At 59.3% G+C, this 24,291-nt stretch overlaps 1 protein-coding gene across 2 annotated transcripts in view; it reads right to left on the bottom strand.

The window, feature by feature from the left end:
- The window catches only part of PRKCZ (protein kinase C zeta), a 96,794-nt gene extending 72,861 nt beyond the window's left edge, over positions 1 to 23,933 (bottom strand). Inside the window, exons 1-4 of one of the 2 annotated variants that reach the window (XM_060013120.1) lie at positions 23,694 to 23,933; positions 18,832 to 18,953; positions 17,798 to 17,887; positions 16,050 to 16,100 (exon numbers count right to left, since the gene is read on the bottom strand). In XM_060013120.1, coding sequence (XP_059869103.1) covers positions 16,050 to 16,100; positions 17,798 to 17,887; positions 18,832 to 18,953; positions 23,694 to 23,764 — 334 coding nt within the window. In that variant the 5' untranslated portion in view covers positions 23,765 to 23,933. Of the gene's footprint in view, positions 1 to 1,608; positions 1,634 to 16,049; positions 16,101 to 17,797; positions 17,888 to 18,831; positions 18,954 to 23,693 lie in introns of those variants that run through there. The other variant, XM_060013128.1, reaches the window with a different exon arrangement.
- Positions 23,934 to 24,291: the final 358 nt, after the last annotated feature.

Here is a 24,291-nt window from a genome sequence, read left to right as displayed (position 1 = left end):
CACTGGGTAACTGGTGCAGATGGCTGATTCTGGACAAAGCTTTTCCTGCCCCTCCCACAAAGCAACAAGCTCTTATGGACAGAGAGCCTGCTTGGTGCCCACCCCTGGGCTGGGAGCCGGGGACCCCACTAGAACATGAAACGCCCATCCGACCCTTGTGGAGCCGTAGCCCCAAGCCCCGCCTGCCCTGCAAGAGTGGAGGGAAAAGACGAGCAAAGGCCCAGCGGCAGCAGGGATCCACCAAGGGGGCGGCCAGCCCCGCCAGCCCCCAAACGCGCCTTTCCCAGAGAGCGAGGCAGGGAAACATGGAAAAGAATCGTTCTCTGTTCTGTGATGTAAACAGAGACACGACACCCGGAAAGAGGGCTGGTCCTCCGCGGGGCTGGGCGTCGCTGGGCCCTGGCTCTGGCGGGCAGCGCTTAGGGCATCCTCCGCCCGCCACGACAGCCCCATGACAGCCCCAAGACAGCAGGAAACAACTGCTCCCCAGGCCTTCGGATGCTCAGTGGGGCCTGGAGCCTGAGCCAGGCACACTCTCCGACCAGAGCTCCGAGGAGGATGGGCCTCCAGGGGGCTGGACTGCATGGGATCCGCTCCGTCCTGGGGGTAAACACAACCCCCCCCCCCCCCGCTCAAATGTTAAAGGGAACAAGACGGGAACACGGGGAGCTTCTGAAGCAGGACGTCTCCGCAGGGACGACAGACGACCCTGACGGGGCCCCCAGGTCGGTGCCCAGGGACGGGGGGCGGAGGGTGACATCCACCCGGAGGGGCTCCCGGCCGCTCCGTGTGACCGACTGATAAATAGGCAGCCCTGGCAGTAAAGTCTGGAAGGTTACGGAGCTCACACTCCTTACGTAACTGTCAGCAGCTCTGAACTTTGTGAAGGCGGCCCGTCGTGGCTGACGCAGCAGAGACAGGAGAGTGGTGAAGCCACATGGATACAGGTGGGCCCTGCCACTGCCCCACCTGGCAGCATCAACACAGGATGGCTGTGGCTCTGGGGGCGTTCACTCCTCCCACCTGTCCCCCATTCACGGCTTTGACTAAACCCAGCCGAGACCCTGAGGCCTGGAAGTCACGTCCTGGGTCTTTGGGCAGCGTGTCTGCCCTGAGGGTCCCACCAGCCCTGCACGGGCAGCGTGTGATCGCGTGAAAGGAAAGAGGCCAAGACATCCTGAAGAAACTATGACACAGCTAATTTCTGCTCCTTGGCCGGTGCACGTGTGCGCCAACACCCGCTCCATCTCCCTTTCCCATGCACCCCTCCAATGCACCCTACGTTCTGATTCTAGGATCCAAAACAAATGAGTCACCCCCGCATCCCGGGCTGGCTGCAGGGTGGCCGGTACACAGTCCTTCTGCTCCTGGGGGAGGGGTGGCTCTGGCAGAACGGCCTCCCCGTCACCCCAGCCCCGTCCACATGGGGGGGAACCCACCACCCAGCAGCCCACCCGCCCTGCTCCCCACCAGCCTTGGGTGGGCGGGGGCTGCCTGCTGGTGTTTTTGATTTTTACAAAAACACCTTCTGCAAAATGGACGTCAGAAAAGCACCCACATCCCCACCTCCCCGCGAGCTACGTGCAGCCCCGGAGCGCCCGAGTCTACCTCCAGTCATGTCAGAACAGGGACCCAGCCGCCGACCTCCCAGGCCCGGGCGGAGAAGCCAGACGCCGACACGACCTGCCTGCCCTCAACGCGGAGCCGGAGCCAGAGCCAGGACCGCCGGGGCTGCGGGAGCACAGCCACTCTGCGCATGGGGCTCAGGGCTGGGAAACAGGTGCCGGCCGCGGGCAGCCTGGGCAGCCGGGGGCCCCGGGCGGCCCCATCGTGGCGCTGCCCACACGCAGGCGGCAGCAACGCGGAGCGGAGAGCAGGCAACACACATGCACGCTCACTCCAGACCCTTCGCCGCTAAGCCCCGGCAGCAAAACTCCCAGGGAGAGAGCAGGGCCCCCCGGCCAGGCTGCCACATGAAAACGAGGCTGCTCCCAGAGCCAACCAGCCGCGCGGCCGGGCCTCGGTCACATACCTTCCGATTTCAGGGGCAGGTTTCCTCCCCACCCACCCCCTCCCCCCGCGTCAGCCGCATCCCTCGCTGGGCACGCTCCCCTGGGGCTTGTTTTTCTAAAACCTGTCACCCCTCGGCGCTGTTCCCCCTGCGCACTCGGAGCTGCTGCGGCCACATCCCTGCCCGGGGCCGGTGGCACCAGCGCGCCTGTGTTTGGAGCATCTGTGCAGCAGGGAGGCTGCAGGCCGGGTGCCACGCAGCCGAGACGCGGACCATCGCGGCTGCCCCGCCGGGAGATGCGCATCACTTACCGGGCTTTCTTCCACTGCCTCCTCGGCCGGATCCTTTATGCTCTACGGAGCAGTGGGCACGAAAGGAGGCATCCTCCTTCCCTGAATGTGCCGACGCTGCCCCCTGCTCCCCTTGGACCCGACAACAGGCAAGGGGGGCTCACACACCAGGGGAGATACTTAAAGGAAGGCTGGCCGGCCTGTCCCCCGCCTCTCACATCCCTGCCTCCTCATGTCTCCAGGCCCGGGTGGTACCCGGCTCCCCTGGGAAGCTGGAGCCGGCAGCTGAGGCACCAGCTAAAACACGGCCTGGATGTCGAGGAGCTGACGTCACAGGACCACAAGCATCTCTGCATTGAAATGGACCTGAAGGGAGCCCAGGGCAGCGGCTCGGCCTCCCGGAGCTGCTCAAACGCAGCGTCCATGGGGAACGGAGCCCGGCGGGGCCTGGGGCCACCACATCAGGCTTACCGGCCGGGATGCGGGGATGCCGCGGCCACCATGCGGGTGACCTCCGACCTGCATCGCTGAGGCCAAGAATGGGTCCAACGTGAATGCTCACGGGTCCCAAGGCCTGGGCACTGTGGCCCGGGGGGAGGGGAAGGAGAGAGGCCTGGCTCCGGTCAATGAGGCAGCGAACCCAGGTCAGGAGGTGTGTCTTGATGCTGCTGCTACTCGGGGGGGGGGGGGGGGGCCAGCGGGAAGGGCAGAAATGGGGGAACCGAGCTCCCAAGGAGGCAAGTATCGGGGTGACCAGCCTGGAACCGCACCTGCTCCAGGCTGAGGTGGGAGGTGGGCCCCCCACGCGGCCTGTGTCGTGCCGGCCGTGGCCAGAGTGGACCCCGGACCTCCGACACCTGCCCCAGGACCCACTACACCCGGCATCCGGCCTTGGCCGGCTTCAGGCTTCCCTCCAATTCCAAAATCACGAGGGGACTCGGCTCCCCTCCCTGGAGCCCCTAGGGCTTGTGCTCAGGCTGTGTGGCCAGGCTTCACGCTGGGGGCACGGAACATGCTGGAACTTCTCTCCCCCACCCTCAGGCCTCCCTCCTCTGATCGATTCTAGGCAGGCAGCCGGCTCAGGAGTCTACGCTTACCTGTGTTCCCGACAGAGTCCGCGCCAAAGCTCTGGGTCTGGACTCCAGCTCCTTCCCTTGCTCCGGGCGGAAGTCACCGTGGAGCTTCTCTGACCCGCATCGAGTGACCGTGCGAGGGTGTTTGAAACTCAGTACAACTCCAGAAGCGCCAATGGAGTAGAAAGTCCCCAGAAGCTGTGAAAGTACCCATCGAGGACACCTCGCGGTAGCACAGCCCTGCTCCCCCGCTGCCGTACTGGGGCTGCTTCGACACCACACGGCAGCCGAGAGCCCAAGACAGAGGCTAAATGGCCCAAAGAGCCCCAAATATTTATCGTTTGGCTTTTACAGGAGAAGCTGGCATAACCCTAAGACTATGAAATCGCGGAACCATCACATCCACAGTGGGCTTCGCTGGGAAATGCAGATTTATCCTGAGTCCAAGGGGAGAACCCGCAAAAGACGCGCTGGTGTCACCGCTGCTGCCCTTCAGCCATCTCTCCCCCAGTCAGTCCAAACACCCAGCTTTGCAGAACTCGAGAAAACCCAAGCGGAACCAGGAGACTGTGCATTTCACCGGAAGTCCATTTTAGGTGGAAAGTAGCTGTTCCGGGTTATTGCAGATAATTTGAGACAAAGCTGAACGGAACTGGATTTTTTTCTTTTTTCTTTTTTTTTCGGTCATTCTGCAGGGCTTGCTGGATCCTAGTTCCCCGATCAGGGATCAAATCCGGGCCCCGGCAGTGAAAGCGCAGAGTCCTAACCACTGGACCGCCACAGAATTTCCTGAAACTGGATTGTTCATAAAACAGTACACACACCTATAAACACCAGGAAATAGCAGGCGTCCGTCCTCCTGGAAGGATTCGGTGGTAACCGGTCCACCCACACCTGCTCGACCGCCTGGCCCACCCCCAGCCCCCCACCCACGCTGGGCCTCGTTCTCGTCCTCTCACTCTGAGGACGCTGGGTGGCCGTGAGCGCACGACGGGGGCAACTTCCTCGCCCTTGATCCACCAGCGGGGGCAGGGGAGGCGGCGAGCTGGGTACTCGGCCTGTTCCCGGAGCCCTTCTAGCTCTGCTAGTGCCCACACAGCACCCAAGGGGGCGGTCACTCCAGACCCCTTTCACAGCAGGGGAAACCAAGGCACAGGAAGCTGCCTCGCCTGCCCGGAGCCGGGGTTTGGACCCGGCAGCATGGCGGCACCGCCCTCTGGGCTCTCACAAACACGCGCGTTCAGGAGCCGCCACCATCGCACGGAGCGACCCCTGGTTTCCCTGGTGGGTCGTGGCCGCGGGAGACGTGCCCCAGCCAAGGCCCCTCCAGGACCAGCTCTGCTTCTGGGTGGTCGCCCAGCGTGTGTCCGGGAGGCACGCGAAGCTTCAGAGCCAGAGAACAGGCGGGACAGCAGCTCCGGGCACAGCGGGTGGGAGCGTGAACGAGAGAGGCGGGTGGGCAGGGGGCCCAGCCTGAGCCCCCTCCTCTCCCACAGCCACTGGCGGGGATGCCCCTTCCCCCGCAACCCACCGTGGCCCCTGCAGCCCATGGCTGTCCCCACCAGCCCCAACCCGGCCCCACTCCGCGGTCACCACTCCTCTGGGCTTCCGGACGTACATGCCCAGGTGAGAGCCCAGGTGAGTCTCCCTTCCGCTCACTCTCCCATAGGCTGACTCGCGTGTATCCAGGTACTTGCGTTTAACACCTCAGGCTGTGAGAGCTTTCTGGCCCCAGAATAGGAGAGGAAATGGCTTGGGGCCCAGCTGCAGGGAGAGCAGGGCCAGGCTGCCACCCCCACGCCGCTGCCACTGATTGGGAGTAAGAGGGCGTCGGAAGCCCCCAAAGGCCTGGGGCTCCTGACAGGTGAGGAAGCCTGGCCCAGCCCACAGGGGCTGGCAGGGGGCACAGCTGCAGACAAAGCCAGCCGTCATCCTCCTAGCCAGACTCCACCTCCAGACCTGAAGGGTCCTGGCCCAGATACAATCTCCCCGACCCTGGGGGTCCTGCCCTGGGTGCCAGGCTCGGCCCCAGAGCCACACAAGGGCCACCCAGGTGACAAGCAGGGTCCTCTGCAGCACTGCCTGCCCCCCTGAACGTGGGACGCCTCTCCCTGGGAGCAGGCTGGAGCGGGGTTCCTACACCAGCCAGCCCACCCAACAGTCCAGGGACACCTCTGTCGCTTGAGCGTGTGGACAGGCCGGGACCGATGACACGAAGCGCACAGGGTGCCAGCACCAGGTTCCCAGGACCTCGCAGGACACTGGCGGCTTTTAAGACGGGATCCAGCACCAAACCCCCAGATTTGCATTTTCTCCGAGGCCTTTAAGGACTGAGAAGCCCGGCTGAGTCCAGACCCGCCAGCCCTGCCCCGGCCGGATCCTGGTGTTGACGCTGCAGCCCTCCTTCCCACACCCCTTCCCGGGGGTCACTCGAGCACCCGCAGTGTCCACGGCTAACTCCGTGTGACAGGGCCTCCAACGAGACTCCTCCTCCAGGAAGCCCTCCTGGGGCCAACTTCACCACCCACAGGGACACTCCCGAGTGACCGAGAGGGCTTCGTTTATTGCATTTATTCTGCCCTGTAAGTGCCCCCAACTGTCCTTTAAAACACGCTGAATAACCACTCGCTCCACGGAGGTCTCAGTGCTTTACAAACAGTGTCTGAGTCACAGTCCCATTACCCCGTTTTACAGGTAAGGAAAGGCAGTAGCTAACGGGTCTGTCATCTGCTCCACTGGCAGAGCTGCAGCTGCTGCCTGGACACCTGCCTGATTCCCGGCCAGGCACACAGTCACTACCCAACATTCCCAGGGACGGGGGCTCGCTCCAGCTGACAACCACCCCCAGCCCCCAGGCTGGAGTCAGGTCCCTGGGAAGAGCCCCAGTGGAGGAGGGGCCGGCAGGAGTGGCCGACAGGGGTCCGGTCACACTGAGGGGAGTGCAGCCAGATGTTAAGGACAGCGGCCGTCACAGGGGGCCGACGGGGCAGTGGGCAACAGGACCCCACTGTCCTCGGGAGGGCTGAAGGTCTCGACCATGCTTAGCCCCTGCTGGGCCTGCTCCCTGCGGGAAGACCCACGGACGTGCCACCCAGACCCGCAATCTGTGCGCGAGTAGCCGGCCCAGGCGATGCCCCTGACCGCCAGCCTGGCCGCAGCACTAGCTTCAGCCCCCAGGTCCCCGTCCCCCACATCTCTGCGTGGGGCCTGGTGTGAATCCGCCTTCCACCATCTGATCCACGGTCCCACCCCTCAGAGCTCCGCACGGGACCCCGACCCAAACACTGCGAGGGCCCTGGGCTCCCTGCAAACCTGCACAGCGTCTGCCGCAAAGCTCCACGCCAGAGGCCCGCAGGGACCCTGTGCGCAGGGCACCTCCCGGGGGCAGACCACACCCACAGGGTGCGGGGGGGATCGGACCTGAGTGTAGTTGATTGTAGGGGGCTGGGTGCTGGCCCGAGACATGTCCACGCCTAGACCCTGGAATCTGCAGATGGGACCTTACCCGGAAAAGGGTCTTCACAGACGTGAGGAAGTAAGGGGCTCGAGAGTGGCCCTATATCCAATGACATGTCCTTGTAAGAAGAGGAGGAAAGACAGGCGGACACAGAGGGGAGGTGCCCATGAAGCCGGAGGGAGGAGTGTGCGGCCAGAAGACCCAGACCTTTCTCCCCTGGAGCTCCCACTGCAGACTCCGTCTCCAGCTGTTCTGAGCTCGGGGTACCAGGTTGCGCAGCCCCAGGACCTAACACGCCCAGCAGCACCGCACACCCCCAAGTCCCCGTTGCCCTGCGCCAGGCCTCTCCCTCCCGTCGGGCCTCGTGGCTGCAAGGACAAGTGGCCCAGCAGAGCCTAGAGCAGGCCATCCAGTGGGCACTCAGGGACCCTGCCCGGAAGGGGCCCGGCCGCCTGCTGGCCCTGTGCCCTCCCTTCCTGATGGGGGTGGGACGGCAAAGGGGAGGCGAGGAGGGTCCCTGACGGGATCCCCGCACAGCGCCCGGGTGCGACCCTGATGCTCACTGCGGCAATCCCGGCGGGGACCGGCCTGCCGTCTGTCACCGAGACTGTATGCTCCGGAGGAGCCGCGACCCAGGCCCGTGTGCGGCGCATTCTCCACATCCCCGCCGCCCCCAGGTACGACATCTGCTGCATCTCACAGGCTCCCTGAGTCCCGCTGCCCGAGGGGCAGAGCAGAGACCTGGGTTTGCTGCATCTCGGGCCCGAGAGCTTTGGCCACTCACATCTGAGACAGGAGACGCGTCCAGCCAGACACCCAGGCCAACACCACCGGGGACACAGCTGTACGTTCTAGACGAATCAAAGACCAGAATGCAAGAAACGAAATATTTCTTCCATTTGGGGGAGCCAGAAAGGAAAATGTGAAACAGGTTGAAACGCACAAAAATCCAACATGAACACTTCTGTGTGAGCAGAGGAGGACCCCCAGCGGGATGGACCTCTGTGAGGTCACAGAGCCCCTCTGTGCTGCCACCACCCCGCGCTTGGCCCTGGGCTGCCCGGCGCCCTTGCCAGAGCCAGCAGGTGGCCCTCCCTCGGGCCCCAGTGCTGCCACGTCATTCCTGGACTCCAATAAGCCACCCAGAGCCACCACCTGCAGGTCCCACCTCCCCCGGGGACGTCACCAGCCAGCCCAGCTCTCCCCACACACAGCGCCCCGGAACGCCCTGGAAAGGTGCTTCCGCTTGGTGGGAGGGAGCCTCCCGGTCTCCCAGCTGCCATCAGGACCCTGCTGCCGACAGCAGGGAGCACAGCCTCCCAGCTGAGCCGACGGCACATTCACCCCCATCGCCTGCGCCTCGCGGGCAATGCAGGGCAACCAAGCTCTGCTTGCGCAGGACGCGGAACCAGACAGAAGCCAGAACCCTTTAAGGTGGGGCGTCTCCCGGGCCCTGCTGACAGTTTATTCTGATGATGCTTCAACATACACAGACTTGAAAACTTCTCCGTGCTGTGGCCAGAACAAAATGACCAATTCAGTATCTTCAAAACCTATAACCTGTGCATGAATGTCCACGATAGCCAAGACGCAGAAACAACCCAACGTCCAACAACAGGTGAATCGATACATAAGATGTGACGGAACACCCAAGAGGACGTCCCTGGTGCCGCAGCAGTTAAAACTCTGCCCTCCCAACCATCAGGCCACACAGTAAGTCTCAATCGATTTTAAAGGACAGATAGCATACAAAATATCTTCTGCGACCACAGCAGGATCAAGTTAGAAATTAACAAGAGGAGGAAAACTGGAAAATTCACAACGTGTGGAAATTCAACAACACACTCTTAAACAGTGTATCAAAGAAGAAATCACAATGTAAATTAGAAAATACTTGAAGACAAACAAAAACAAAGACCAACATACCAAGACCTAAGGGATGTAGAGAAAGCGAAGCGAAGGGAGAAATTTACAGCTATAAATGCTTTCCTTAAGAAGTAAGAAAGGGCTTCCCTGGTGGCGCAGTGGTTGAGAGTCCACCTGCCGATGCAGGGGACGCGGGTTCGTGCCCCGGTCCGGGAAGATCCCACGTGCCGCGGAGCGGCTGGGCCCGTGAGCCATGGCTGCTGGGCCTGCGTGTCCGGAGCCTGTGCTCCGCAGCGGGAGAGGCCACAGCGGTGAGAGGCCCGCGTACCGCAAAAAAACAAAAACAAAAAAAAACAAAAAAAAAAAAGTAAGAAAGATCTCGGGGCTTCCCTGGTGGTGCAGTGGTTAAGAATCTGCCTGCCAACACAGGGGACAAGGATTCTGGCTCTTGTCCGGAAAGATCCCACATGCCACGGAGCAACTAAGCCCGTGCGCCACAACTACTGAGCCTGCGCTCCAGAGCCCGTGAGCCACAACTACTGAGCCCACGTGTCTCAACTACTGAAGTCCGTGCACCTAGAGCCTGTGCTCCGCAACAAGAGAAGCCACCGCCATGAGAAGCACGTGCGCCACAACGAAGAGTAGCCCCCGCTCAACGCAACTAGAGAAAGCCCGCGTTCGACAACAAAGACCCAACGCAGCCAAAAATAAATAAATAAAATAAATTTTTTTAAAAAAGAAAGATCTCAAATCAACAGCCTAACTATACGACTTAAGAAACTAGAAAAACAAATAAAACCCAAAGCTAGCAGAAGGAAATAATAAAGACTAAAGCAGAGATAAACAAAACAGAGAATAGAAAAACAATAGAGAAAAATCAGGGGAACCATTTTTGTTGAAAAGATCAACAAAACTCACAAACTTTTAGCTATAGATGGACTAAGAAAAAAGGAAAGGCTCAAATGACTAAAATCAGACATGGGAGTGGGAGCATTACCACTGATTTCACAGAAGTCAGTAAGAGACTACTATAAACCATTGTACACCAACAAACTGGATAACCTAGACGAAACGCACAAATTCCTAGAAACACAGAATCTAGCAAGACTAAGTCACTAAGAAACAGACAATCTGAATAGACCTATAACTAGTAAGGACAGTGAATCAGTAATAAAAAAAAAAAAGCTCCCCGACAAAGAACAGTCCTGGACCTGACAGCTTCACTGGTGAATTCTACCAAATATTTAAAGAAGAACTAACACCAATCCTTCCCCAACTTTTCCAAAAAACTGAAGAGGGAACATTTCCTAACTCGTTCTAGGAGGTCAACTTACCCTAACGCCAAAGCAAGGCAAAGAGACTACAAGAAAAGACGACGAAGGACCAACGTCCCCTAAGAATACTGACACAAAACTCCTCAACAAAATACTAGCAAACCAAATTCAGCAGCATATTAAAAGGCTTATGCACCATGACCAAGTGGGAGTTATTCTTGGAATAAAAAGATGAACAATCAATCAACGTGATGAACCACAGTAACAGAACAAAAGAAAGACATGCGGTCGTATCAGTGGATGCAGAAAAGGCATCTGACAAAGTAGAAAATCCTTTTACCATAAATATATTCCACAAACTAGGAATAGGAGGTACCTGGCATGCTTTTCCCGTACTACCAAGCTATGAACTCAATTCTGACACCATCTCCCTGCAGGTAGCGTCAGACCCCACAGGGTAAGGGCTCAGTCCTACAAGACTGCCCACCACCCCACCCCAATGCCAGTTGCCAGTCCAGGTTGACACCTGCTTCTGACCCACGGCTATAGACTGGAGGCTCACAACCCCCTCCTCAATTCGATCCATTTGCTACAGCAGCTCACAGAACTCAGAGAAACATTTAACTTCCCCGATTAATTCCGGAACAGCCAGAAGGATGCACAGGGCGAGGCACGGGGACGGGTGCGGAGCTTCCGCGCTCTCCAGGAGCCACTCCCCCAAATCTGATCTGAGAGCTCCCTGAACCCCATCCTTTCGGGGTTTTATGGAGGCTTCATTGCATAGGCACAGTTGATTAAATCACTGGCAGTTGTTGGACAGTAGTTCAACTTCCTGCCCCTCACCCCTCGCTTAAGGTCAGGGGGTGGGACTGAAAGCTCCAAGCCTCTAATCTCTTTGTCTTTCCAGTGACCAGCCCCATCCTGAGGCTATCAGGGCCCCCACCCTAAATCACGTCCTAATGAATGACAAGACACTCCTATCACTCAGGAAATTCCCAGGGTTTTAGGAGCTCCTTGCCCGTAAACTAGGGACAAGGACCAAGCACATTTCTCATACCCTAGAAACCAGGAAACCACCTCAGTACAAGAAAGCCACACAGGAAAAACCCACGGCAAACATCACACTCAAGGGTGAAAGACTGAAAGCTTTTCTTTCAAGATCAAGAACAGACGAGGATGCCCACTATCACCGTTTCTATTCAACAGAGTACTAGAGGTTCTAACCAGAGCAATTAGGCAAGAAAAAGAAATGAAAAGCATGTAAATTGAAAAGGAATAAATAAATTATCTCTGTTCGCAGATGACACAGAAAACTGATTCCACAGAAACGATGTGAGAACAAAGTCAGCAAAATAGCAGGATAGCAAGTCAACACATAAAACTCAGTTGCATTTCTATATCCTCACAGTGAGCAACCCAAAAAGGAAATTACAAACACAGTTCCAGTTACATTAGCATCAAGAATAAAATACTTAAGCATATATCTAACAAGGAAGTGATAGACTTGTACACTGAAAACTATAAAACAGTGCTGAAAGAAATTAAACGAGACATAAATCAGTAGAATGACATCTCGTGTCTATGGATTAGGAGAGTTAATATCGTTAAGATATCAATACTACCCAAAGTGATCTGAAGAGTCAATGCAATCACTACCAAAATCCCAATGATGTTTTTGGCAGAAAAACATCCTAAAATTCTTATGGAATCTCAAGGGACCCAGAAGAGCCAAAACAATCTTGAAAAAGAACAAAGCTGGAGGACTCACACTCCCTGATTTCAAAACACACTGCAAAGCTACAGTAATCAAAACTGTGGTACCGGCATAAAGACAGACATATAGACCAATGGGATAGAAGAGAGAGCCCAGAAATAAACCCTCACCCATATGGTCAAATGATTTCCAGCAAGGGTGCCAAGACCATTCAATGGGGAAATGACAGTCTTTTCAACAAATGGTGTTGGGAAAACTGGATATTCACATGCAAAAGAACAGAGTTGGACCCTCATCTAACATCATATGCAAAAGTTAACTCAAAATGCAGCAAAGACCCTAAACGTAAGATCTGAAACTATACAACTCTTAGAAGAGAACAAAGGACAAAAGCTTCCCGACATGGGATTTGGCAATGATCTCTTGGACATGACACCAAGGCACAGGCAACAAAAGCATACACAGACGAACTGCACTTCATGAAAATTTTATAATTTTGTGCATCAAAAGACACAATAAACAAAGTTAAACAAACAAAAAAAACCTCACAGAATGGGGGAAAATGTTTGCAAATCATATATCTGATATGGGATTAATATCAGGATATGTAGAGAATTCCTAAAACTCAACAGCAACAAAACAAACAACCCAATTCAAAATGGGCAAAGAACTTGAGTAGACATTTCTCCGAAGAAGACATACACGCGGCCAACAAGCACATGAAGAGGCTCAACCATCACTAATCATCAGGGAAACGAAAATCAAAACCACAGTGAGGTGTCACCTCACACCCACCAGGATGGCTACTATCAAAAACCAGAAAACAACAAGCATTGGTGAAAATATGGGGAAATTAGAACCACTGTGCACTGCTGGCGGGAATGTAAAATGGTGCAGCCACTGCACCACGGCAGTTGCTCAAAAAATTAAAACTAGAGCTACCCTATGACCCAGCAATTCCATGACTGCATGTATACCCAAAAGAACTGAAAGTAGGGTCTCAGAGATATTTCTACATCCATGTTCATAGCAGTATTCAGAGTAGCTAAAACACAGAAGCGACCCCATGTCAGATGGATAAACAAAACGCAGTCCATGCATACAATGGAATATTATTCAAACTTAGAAAGGGAGGAAACTCTGACACCTGCTCCAACGTGGATGGACCCTGAGGACACGATGCCGAGTGAAATAAACCAGACACAAAAGGACGAATTCTGTGTGATCCCGCTTCTGTGAGGTCCCTGGAGGAGTCACACTCACAGAGACAGAAAGTAGGAGGGTGGGGCCCGGGGCTGGGGGAGGGGTGGGCAGTGAGTGTCTCATGGGGGCAGAGTGTCGGTTTGGGAAGATGAGGAAGTTCTGGAGACGGATGGGGATGATGGCCGCATAACAACATGAATTCAGGTTATATCAATGAACTACACACTTAAAAATGGTTAAGATGATAAATTTATATTACGTGTATTTCATCGTGATAAAAAAAATTGGGGGAAAAAAAAAGGACTGAAGTTCTGATACATGTTACAACATGGATGAAGTTCAAAAACATCACGTTAAGAAGCCAGTTACAAAAGACCACATATTATCTGTTCCATTTACACGAAATGTCTACACCAGGTACCTCCGTAGAGATGGAGCGGTTTGGTGGCTGTCAGGCGCTGAGCGGAGGAGCTGTGACTGCTCGTGGGCACGAGGTTTTCTTCCTGAACGTGTTTCAGAAACGGCAGAGGTGGTGAACCTACTAAATGCCACTGAATTGTTCAGTTTAAAGTGGTTAAAATAGCACAGTTTATATTAGGTGTACTTTACACCATTTTTTAAAAACCCTATAGAACCGATTAAACTCAGGCTGACAACCTGCACAGAAGGTGCTGGAAGGCGCTTTGCTGCCATGAACACAGGCCCGGCCGGACATGCCCAGCATGACCTTGAGGCTGCATCTCTGCTGCGTGTCCCTGTCTGGCCACCGCCCGTCAGACCCGCCAGCATCTGCACGCGGTCCTGACCCGGGTCAAGGGTGCCATTTGTCCCACCAGCCTGACCCTTCTCACTCGCCCGGCCTCAGTGAACACCAACGCCCACGCAGGTGCCAGGATCACGCCTGCACCCAGACCATCGGGGGACCAGCGCAGGGCGGTCCTAACTGCCCAAGGTCAGCGTCACGACCGAGCTGGACAAGCAGAGCCAGGGAGAGGACGCCACCCCCACCCTCCGTCCACCCCATCCTCCACCTGCGCGGAGAGGCTGCTGGAATGTTCCAACAAAAGCGAGTGGCCCGGAGCTCGGAGCCGCCCCTGGTGAGCATCTCAAGGACCTGCTCGCGAGTGGGGATGGCCCCACATTCTCCGCATTCCCCCGCGGTGATGCAGCCCCTGCCCACACGTCAGCCCACGTCCCTCTCCGGCAGAGACCCTGTGACTCCCACGACCCCAGGAGGGCACAGCATCGGCTGTGCCGACCCCCATCACCATCCCCTACATGAGGCCCCAGACAGGGCGGCGTCCACGCGGGGATGAAGCCAGGAGGGCACCGAGTCGGGGACAGAACGGGCAGGTCCGAGGCCCTCAGGGCGGCACTGCTGGGGCCCTGGCCTGAGCTGATGGCCGGGCAGCCAGAGACCGAGATGCAGAGATGCTTGGGCGACCCCCGCGCCGCACGGGCTGCTGGCGACGGCTCTGGGCAGACAGACAGCCTGTCACTGTGGTTGAGAGCCATCAAGGGGGCAAAGAAACTAGCTGGGGGACCCCTCGTACAGAGCACAGTGGAGGGGACCCTCCTTCCACCTGGAAGGTCTACCTTATTTTATCCTTTTATGTGTCTGAAAAGACAACGTGAACTATCAAAAGTGTGCCCCTTCCATGAGACATGGGTACCCCGGGGCGGGGGGTCACGGGGAGGGGCAGCCCCGCGGGGGATGGGGAGGCCCACCCGCCTCCGAGCCCCCCACCACCGAGCTCCTCTCTGGCCACCTGGGGCTCCTGCGGGTGGGCTTCTGCTCATGGGGTCTGCTCCCAGCTGGCCGCACTCCCCACCCCCGCAGTGTCCGGTCTTGAGCCAGGTCCTGGCAGGTCCAAGGGCCGCTGGCAGCGAAACCACACATGCGCACAGGAGCCTGCTGTCCTGGACGGGGCGGGCGGCGGCCAGGAAGTCTTACTCGTGGGACTGACTCCCCCCCGCCCCCCGTCCACCTTCTTAGGGCGGCTTCCAGGTCTCAGAAGCTCCAGGCTCGCCCCCCACCTCTGGCTTTATCTACCACCAGCGGATATCTGCCTCCCAGCCAGGACGCACTGGGACTGCTCACCCACCCCCCAGCCTTCCCAGACCTGCCCCTCACGTCCGCCCCCTGGGGCAGCACCTCCTGACGGCCCCTGGGCTGCTGCTGCCTCTTCAGACTGCCTGCTCCACTCCCGCCAGGGCTCCACGATCGGGATGTCTCCATGGCCTTGCTGACTGCTCCTCCAGGGCCCCCTGTTCTCTTTGGGAGACCCCGAGGCCCGGCCCTCATCACTGGCCACACCCTCCGTGGCCTCAACAACCTCCTCTATGCTAAGGGCTCCCAAATCTCTCTTCAGCCCCGACTGCTCCCCGAAATGCAAGTCACGCACCCAAGTCCGGCCTCTGCTCAAATCTGCTCCCACCCCACACAGGACGCTGCTGGCACCCAGAGGCCGGGCCCAGGGACCTGATCCGGAGCCCACCCTGGGACCCCTGCTGGCAGGAGGCGGAGCCAAGTCCCCCTAACCGAACAAGCGGCCACCGGGGTCCAGAGCCCCTCAGCACCCGGCCAGGGCCCGAGGAGGGTCTGGTGGCTGGTGTAAAGTTTCTCTTCGCCCCATCCAGTGGGGGCCCTGCCCCGAAAGACGAGGCAGGGCACGCTGTTCATCGGGGGCCTCCGGGGCGTGGTCAGAAGCTCTCCTCCGACCCATGGCCCCTGGGACTCTATCTTCAACCAACAGACCTGCCGTGGAGGAGGAACGGATGCCTCCCTGGGGGGCCCGGTATGGACTGGGAGGGGCCGATGACTGGGGGTGGCCGCAGCTGGGACAGACACACGGGAGCAGTGTCCAGCCATCCCAGCCAGGCCCCTTCCCGCCGGGGGGCATCAGGGCTTCTCCTGGGCTTTACCTCATGGCATCACTGACCAAGCCGGTGCCCTGTCTGATGGTGGATACACCCCTAGCCAAGGGCGAGGACACCAGTGAAAACCCCACACGAGGCCACACCCGCTGCCCACTCTGCTTTCAGACTGTTTGCGAGGAGCACCTAAGCCTCGGGCCACCAAGCTCCATCCTCCCCCGCCTCGCAGAGCAGACACGTCAACCCAGCACTGTGACACAGGTCATGGGAGAGGCGGTACTCACTGTCTTCTCCCGGACAGGGCATGCCTGGCTCCTCGGGGATGCTGGGGAAAACTGCACAGAGAGACAGAGAGAGACAGAGAGAGAGCGTCAGTGCCCACTGCGGCCTCGTGAGAAGTCCTGCTGGGAGTCAGGCTGCCCGTAGAGCCCCCGCTGCGATGAGAGCCTGCTCCTGGGAGACGCTCATTAAGGCAAACCCAGCACATGGATGTGTGCCAAACTCCCTTTGACGAGACACGGAGCTGCACGGAATAATTCAGGGGGAAAAGCAGCCAGAGGGGTCTAGAGAGCAGAGCCGTCCCAGGAGGACTCCTGATGTGTATGGATAAGTCCATACGGAAATGGGAAAAAACCGAAATTCCCTCGAAAACTGACTTTTGAAAGCACATTTCGGTCCACTTCTTTACACTCAAAATGGAGTTCAAAATTAAGCGTCGTAAGATATACCCTGGGCTTCCACAGTAAGTTACTAGAAAAGGTTAAACGTATTAAAACCTAGCTCAAATGACCTTTTTCTTAATCTAGAAAATAGAGTGAATTTTGAAAGTACCAAACCTTTCACTGTTGAGTCAACACAGACGTGCTAACCACCACCAGGCAGTGGACGAGCGTAGGTTTGACGTTCAATCCACGTTCATACAAAGGACAAACTAGGTATTTTAACCAACCGCGAGTCCAGCATCAGAGAGAACGATGGTCCAACAGAAAACCGTGGACAGGGGCTTCCCTGGTGGCGCAGTGGTTAAGAATCCGCCTGCTGATGCAGGGGACACGGGTTTGAGCCCTGGTCCAGGAAGATCCCACATGCCGCGGAGCAGCTAAGCCCGTGCGCCACAACTACTGAGCCCGCACGCCACAACTACTGAAGCCCGCACGCCTAGAGCCCATGCTCCGCAGCAAGAGAAGCCACTGCCAACGAGAAGCCCGCGCACCGCAACGAAGAGCAGCCCCTGCGCGCCGCAACTAGAGAGAGCCCGCACGCAGCAACAAAGACCCAACGCAGCCACAAATAAATTAATTAAATTAAAAAAAAAAAAAGAACACTATAGATGGTTTCGTGCGCCGGTCCTGGCTCCTGGGCTCAGCCGTCCGCGGCCCCCGCCTGACTATAAGTTGCACCAGAAGTGGCTGCAGAGTGGCAGGGCGGCCACAGCTGCCAGAACTACGCTCTCTCGGCAGACACCCTGCGGAACCCCAAAGTGCCGGGGGCACAGCGTGAAAACCTGCGATTTAAAGACGATAGCAAAGAACACTTCCCGCAACTCAATTTCTACCCCGCGCTGAGCTTAACCAGCGGAGGGAGGCTGTGAGCCTGCAGAAAGCCACGGGGAGGGTCTCATCTGCCCCGGGGCAGGGCTGCAGCACTGTCCCTGCTCTGCCAGCAGGCACGTGGGCCCCAGGCCCTCGGAGCTCCCGGAAAGGTGGGGGCAGGTAAGCGATGCTGCCCCCAGGAAACGAGGGCAGTGAAGGCTAACCAGCTCCAGGACCTGGGCTTCTCCTTACAAGTAAGAGCAATTTTATCTGGGTTAATAAAATGTAAGAGAAAAAAACCCCATTGCATCCCATCCCACATCCTTACATTCTCGGGCATCCTAAGATCTTAAAACGCGATCCTCCACGTGGCTACTGGTCTGACAGAGCGCCCCCGCCCCCCCCAACACACACACACACGCACATGCACACACACACACACGCACGCACACACACACATGCACACACCCTCCCCAGACCACCCTCTGGCCGGCACTGACCGTGAAGGATGAGCCCTTCGTCCTTGCGCTGACAGGACAGGCGGAAGGCCTCCTCCAGCTCCATCTGGGAGGACACAGTGCAGGGGTCACCTGGTGGACAAGAGACATGGATGAGGCCACCGCAGGCCCAAGGCAGAGGGGTTCACGGTGGCGGGCACCCGAGTTTGGGAGGGTAGTCTCACTGCTTGTGACCAGCTGCCCAGCCTGACCAGCAGGTCACCCCAGCCAGGGCCCGACAGCAGAACCAGTTAAGCCTATAAGGGCAATGAGTTCACCCACAGCCTGAGAAGGCCACGCGGGGAGCTAAGGCGTCCTAGGTTTCCCGGCCAGGGTGAGAGTAAGCACACACTTAGCCAGTCCTAGAGCGGAGGGAAGGGCTCCTTGCCCGCTGCAGCTGGACAGGGGCACAGATCCACAGACAGCCAGCGCCCCACGTGGCCAGGTGCCTGCGGGAAGGGGCACGGCCAGAGACCTGCCTGCCCCTTGTCCAGGCTGAGAGCTGCCAGGGAGCTCCTGGATGGTCTCCCAAACCCTCAGCTTTCTCCGAAGTGTGTCCAGCAGCAGGAAAGAAGGAAGTGGCGGGGTAGAGAGGAGGGAGGGAGAGGGAAGGAGAGATGGACCCTGGGGCCCCGGCCACCCTTACCCTCCCCACTTCCCCGAGAAAATGAAGAGCTCAGCTTCCAAATCACCCAACAGAAAAACCCGGGATATGGGGAAGGAAGGTCACGTAAGGAGGGTAAGGAGCCGTGCAAGGTGTGCAGGAGACCCTGCAGCCTCTCCCTGGTGCCCAGACCAGAGCTGGCCTTGCGGGGGTGGGTGGCTCCCCCTCCAAGGGGCAGCTCACCCCCCACCCCCCCGCCCAGTTTGTCCACGCACCTGTCGCAGCCTCTTCCCAGGAAACAGCTTCCAACGACCCCAGTGGGGAAGCTGGTTAAATTTAACCGGTTTAATTCCAAGGTCGTCCGTCTCCCCCAGAAGGGGCTGCGCACAGATTCAGAGGTTCACAACCCGCCCGACACGCGCCCAGGCGCTACCTTCACTGTCCACCCACTTGAGGGTGAGCGGGTGGCCCTGGTGGAGGTGGCACACCTCCCGCACCTCCTCACAGAGCTTGTCGAAGGTGGTGGCGGAGTCCAGGCTGGTGATCAGGATGTCCCTGGGGCAGAAAGGATGCACAGGTCTCACCATGGCGCACACATGAAGTACTGATGATTAACCAAGTTATTGACCAAATAAATGAAGCAATGTTGTCCCCAAAGAGAATATTACAGCCTCTCCCCAGAACCACTGCCCGCAGTCTACGCAAGTTACCACCACGAGTGCCCTTGTGCAGAAAGGTCTATCTGGGTGCGGGGATGTGCCTCAGCGGGGCGGAAGGACCAGGGTGGGCGCGGCAGAAAGCACCGTCCACCCCCCGTGGAGGCCAGGCAGACCTGCTCGGACACCGGGAGTGAGGCTGCCAGCACGGTCACCCAAGAAGGGTGGGGCGGCTGGACACAGCCTGTTCAGCTCAAGCCCACCAGCCTCATCACACCGTCCCCCAACCTCCATGGCGCCAACAGGGCCACGTCATATACCTTCAGAAGACGGGAACTGGGGGCGTGGGGGCAGAAGGCGGTAACGTATTAATCCAAGGCCGCAGCTTCTTGAAACCCTGGAGGGACCATTCGAGCGCCTTTGGTGCGGCCACAACAGAATTCCAGGTTCGGTTTTTTGGAAAAGCCAGTCCCAGAATGTCACTGCCTTTTATCTTTTCATCCAAAATAGGGAAGCAGAAGCTGGATCACTGGAGACAGCTCAGGGACTCACGGTCAGCCTTTGAGGGCTGGCCCTTCGGGGGTGAGGCAAGTCAGCACGAGGGAAACGCTCGACCCCCCCGAGGATGGGGGAGGGGCATCCCCCCCACCATGCACTGTCCCCTCCCGTCACCCACCACCCAAAGCAGGGATGGCACTGACTCGGCTACGCTCACGGAGACTCTTAGCAAGAACCACTTTAGAATACGCTCAAGTTTTGGGGAAATTCTGCCAGCATCTGACACCACAAGGGTGTGGAGCGTATGAAGAAAGACGTGAAACATCCCGTACAAGAGAAATGCAGGGTCTGCTTGGCGCTAACACCGCTGGCTTCTGAAGTCTGTCAGACGTGTGTTTATAAGAGTCTCCGTCCGCCAGGTAACAAATCCAGGGCCACTCACACCTGCCTGCTCGGCGCCACCACAGCTGGGGCCCGGCCCACGGTCGCTCGCCCTAGCGGGTGGGGGGATACGGCCCCCAGCCAGCCACCCCTTCTCGTTGGAACTGGCCCCATCTGCTCACAGACCCACAGCACCTGTCCCCGGGGCCCCAAGCTCACCACAGCCTGCGACGTCTTGGCAATGCAAGGCACAGAGGGCTCACACGGCTCATCAGCGGGGGCCCCAGAGACCAAGCCCCCATCGCACCCACCCCATCATCCTGGGGTCACCCAGACTTGGTACCCACGCTGCCCACACTCGCCAACGACCCAGCATCCACCAGTCCCCCTGCCACAGGGAACTCTAGAAGTCAGTCTGCCATCCCTTCACCTTTGACCTCTCCCTGCCCCATGACCCTCCTCCGCAGTTCTAACCCCACGTGGCAGCTAGTCCCCCACCCCCCAGCATTTCAGGGCCTAGAGTTCAGGTGGGCAGCTCCCCAGTGGTTTGGAGGCGCCCCTGGGCCCCAAGCTCATCACCCAGTGACAGCACTGCAGCTCTTCCCTCCAACGCATGACCTTGGCACCAGTGGGGAGGGACTGTCCCAACCCCCGGCCAGACCCCTGACCACCACCCCTAATGTCATCCCAAACCCGAATCAAGAGGCATCTCTGAGCAAACGGGATCCTGAGGCTGCCAGCTCAGGGCGCCAAGACAGAGCCCCGGGCTGGGGCAACAGCCTGCTGGATGGCCCCTCCCGGGACTCCTGGGTCTGCCCAAGCCATGCACCCAGGCCCGGGCTTTGCACACAGCAGGCCCTCAATAAGAGTTCTGGAAGACAAGCTTGAGCTGCAGAGAAGGAAGATCCGGCCAAGTGTTCCTGTGATCTCAGAAAAGCGGGCAGAGCAGGGTCTCCAAACCCAGCATGCATCACCTGGAAACCCCCTGAAAACACAGAAGCTGCCGGACCCCCGGACCCACCCTCATTGTCTGGTGACTGCACACCCTCCAAAGGCCCAGCAAGCGAGGGGGAAACGGTGATCTCAAGCCTCTGGAGGGCCTGGGGCAGGGAGGGGAGGGGATGGGAAAGGGTGAGGGGAGAAGGCATCCCCCCAGTGGGGGCGGCTGACAACCCCCTATTTTTAAGAACAGTGTCTCCACATCTGATATTCAGTTCTTGGAAGATGCTGGAAACAACGCGGAGGTAGATGAGTCTTTGTTCCAGGAAATGGATGACCTGGGGCTGGAGGGTGATCCAGACTGCAGTCCTGCCGACGGGAGAGGGACTCGACCGACTAATGGACTAGCTCGTCTTCAGAGAGGCTTGACTGCCATCGCATCTGTGGCCATGCTAAGAGGGTGCTGAGTTTCCTTTCTCTTTTTCTAAGAAAAAATAATTTTCAGGAGAATATTCTTCTGATGGCTTTCAGCACTGAACTTAATAAGCTGATCTTAAAATTTCAAAAAAAAAAAAAAGAATAGTGTCTCCAATGTATCTGACCCTCAGCTCCCAGCCCTGCTGGTTAAAAATAACCTGCAGTGGCAGCACGGAGAAAGAATTTCACTCGGACCCACGGGGTTTGGATAAGTGAGTGCGGAGCGCAGCGGACACTTTCCGGAGCCAGCATCAGGTCAGCGCCCGTCTCCCAACTCAGACGCCAGACTCTCTCGTCCCGGCTAGAGGCGCCAGTGCGGAGCACTTTAGGGAAAGCACCGGGAGGCGTGAGGAGCTGGTATCGAGGTGGAACGGTCAGCCTGGGGCAGAAATGAGGAGGGTGGGAGGGAGAGAAGGAAGAGTGGGACAAGGAGGGAGGAAGCCGCAGCAGGGAGGGGAGGGAGGAGAGGGAGGGGACTGCGAAGGGGCAGAGGAAAGGGGAGGAGGGGGGAGGGGAGGGGAGGGGAGAGGAAGGAGGGGAGGTTGGGACGGGAAAGAGGAGGGAAGAGTATAGGGTGTGGCCTCATCGCCGGGAAACCAGACTCAACAGGTCACATTTCCCCCGGTAACCAAAGCGCTCTCCAGGGGCCCAAGCCCGGGGAGGGGACGGACAGGCAGCTCAGCCAGAACTCCCTGGGGCTCCCTGAACTCTGCCCACGGCAACTGCCTGGTCCGCCTTCCACCCCTGGCGCAGTGCCTACTTGAACTCGTCCTGGGGGAAGGCTGGGGGTCTGGTTCCCACCTGCCCCCTGGCCTCTCCGGGTGTGGACTTCCTCTCACTAAGGATCAACTCTGATTTTCAGTCACTTGTTGCTCTATTCCATGGTTCCAGGAAGGGAAGAGGACTGTCTCTGCTGTACGGCAGCCATTCCTTACCCTCAGTGAGCCAAGACCCTCGGACCAGCCGAGGCGCAGGACCTGGCTGACACCTCACCAGCTTCAGTCTGCAGCCCACCTTGCCAGCCAAAAGACAAGACCCCCTCAGCCTCCTCAGGTGGGCTGGCCAGTCTTTCCCCCCCAGAAATCCTTCTTCTGGGGCACTGCCACCAATTCCCCTTGCTGCCCCCTCCACTGCGTTCCCAGGTGGTCAGGCTGAGGACAGCAAAGCGGGCAGGAGAGGCCTGACTGACACCCCAAACAAGGTGTGCTCCCCAGCTCGAGCCCGAAGCCCCTCCTCCGGTGCCACTACAGCCGAGACCACCAAGTTCATCTGCGGGGCCAAGGTCCGCTCCGCTCCCCACTCCCCACTCCCCGGCAGAGGCGACCTTGGGAGCAGCCAGGTCCGATCTGGGGGCTCCCGGGGACCAACACCAGTGGAAAGCAGCAGCAGCAAAGGCTCCTACTTCTCCGACCTCAGTCTACACCGAGCGCGCAGCGCGGTCCCGGCCTCTGGGCGCAGCCCCTCCCCCCCGCCCCCCGCCCCCCCCCAGGGCTGTCCCGACGCGACCGAGAGTCCAGCGAGCGCTCTCTGGGCCGGGCCAGGCGCTCCGGCCACTGACCCCTGCGGGCGCCGGCTCGCCCCATTTCACAGGGAGGCAGGTCGAATCCAGGCGCCGAGCGCGGACGCAGGGCCCTAGCCCTTCCAGGCGCCCTCCATTCGCGCGACCAGCCGGCTCACCGCACCCGCCCTTCACCCGGTCATGAAACGGTTCTGACACTGAGAGCTGGTCGGGTACAGTGGAAAAAGTTTAGGAAAACCTCGGTTTTTAAAACCTGCCAGCAATCTTCACAATTTGACAAAAACTTTCGTCCTTACAGGCTGTGGCCTGAATGTTTCGGCCAACTTTCCAGGGAGAGTGTCAACACAGGCCCGGGGCTGCGGGGCGTGCCAGACGCCCGCCTCCCCTCCGGGCAAGTCCCAGCCCCAGGAAAATCTCGTCGGGGCGGGGAGAGACCCGCAAGGCCGCGCGCTCCGAGCTGGGCCCGGCGACCCCGAGCTAGGGCGCCGGGGGGCCAGTCCGACCCCACCCTGGCCGCGAACCTTCCCGCCGGTGACGTTCAAGTGCGCCCGGAGCGCCCGCTTCGCCCGGGGCCGCCTCTAGGCGCTGGCGCCTCCGGACCTCCCGGGACGCCCCTGGGCCCGGAGGGGCCTCGCTGTCCCCTCCCTCCCGCGCCACGGCCGGCTGCCCCCAGCCCTTGGCCTCCCGAAGCTGCAACGACACGGTCGCCGACGGCCGGCGCTGTCGGGGGCAGCTCCCCGCGCCCGGCTCTGCCCTCGGCCCCGCCGCCTCGGCGCACACGCCCCCCGCCCCGGCCGGGCCCTGCCGTCGGGCGCTCGCGCTCACCCCCTGTAGTGCGCCTTCAGGCGGACGCGGCCGCCGCTCCCGTCCATCTTGCGGCCGGTCCTGCTGGGCATGGCGCGCTCCGCCGGCCGCCGTCAGCGCTGCACCCCGGACGCTCGGGCCATGGCGCGGGGCCCCAGCGGCCGGGCCGGGGCGCAGGTGGGGTAGACGGCGGAACGCGGAAGGGAGCGCGCGGCACGGGGACAGATGAGCACCGCTCCGGCCAACTCCGCGGAACTTGGCGGCAGGCGGGGCGGGGCGGGGCGGGACGGGGGCGCGGCCGGCGCGAGCGCGCCGGTGGGGGCGCGCACGGAGTCCGGCGTCAGGCCTCGAGGGGGGCGGGGGGTGTCCGAACATGGCCGACCCGAGGCCCAGCCGGCGGCCAATCGGCGGGGCGGGCGGTCCCGGGGCGGAGGCGGTGGCACCTGCGGCCAATGAGGTCGAGGCGGGGCCGCCACCTGGGCCAATCCCCGGGGGACCCCGCGGCCGCAGCCCAATGGCGCGGCGCGGGGCGGACTACCTGTCGGGCGGGGCACGGCCCCACCTGGGGCCAATGGGGGCGCGCGCGGCCCGGCTCTGCCCGGCAACCGACGCCCCCTGT

Source organism: Delphinus delphis, chromosome 1 (genome assembly GCF_949987515.2).
Source record: "Delphinus delphis chromosome 1, mDelDel1.2, whole genome shotgun sequence".
Taxonomy (NCBI): domain Eukaryota; kingdom Metazoa; phylum Chordata; class Mammalia; order Artiodactyla; family Delphinidae; genus Delphinus; species Delphinus delphis.
This window is presented reverse-complemented; position numbering and strand designations above follow the sequence as displayed.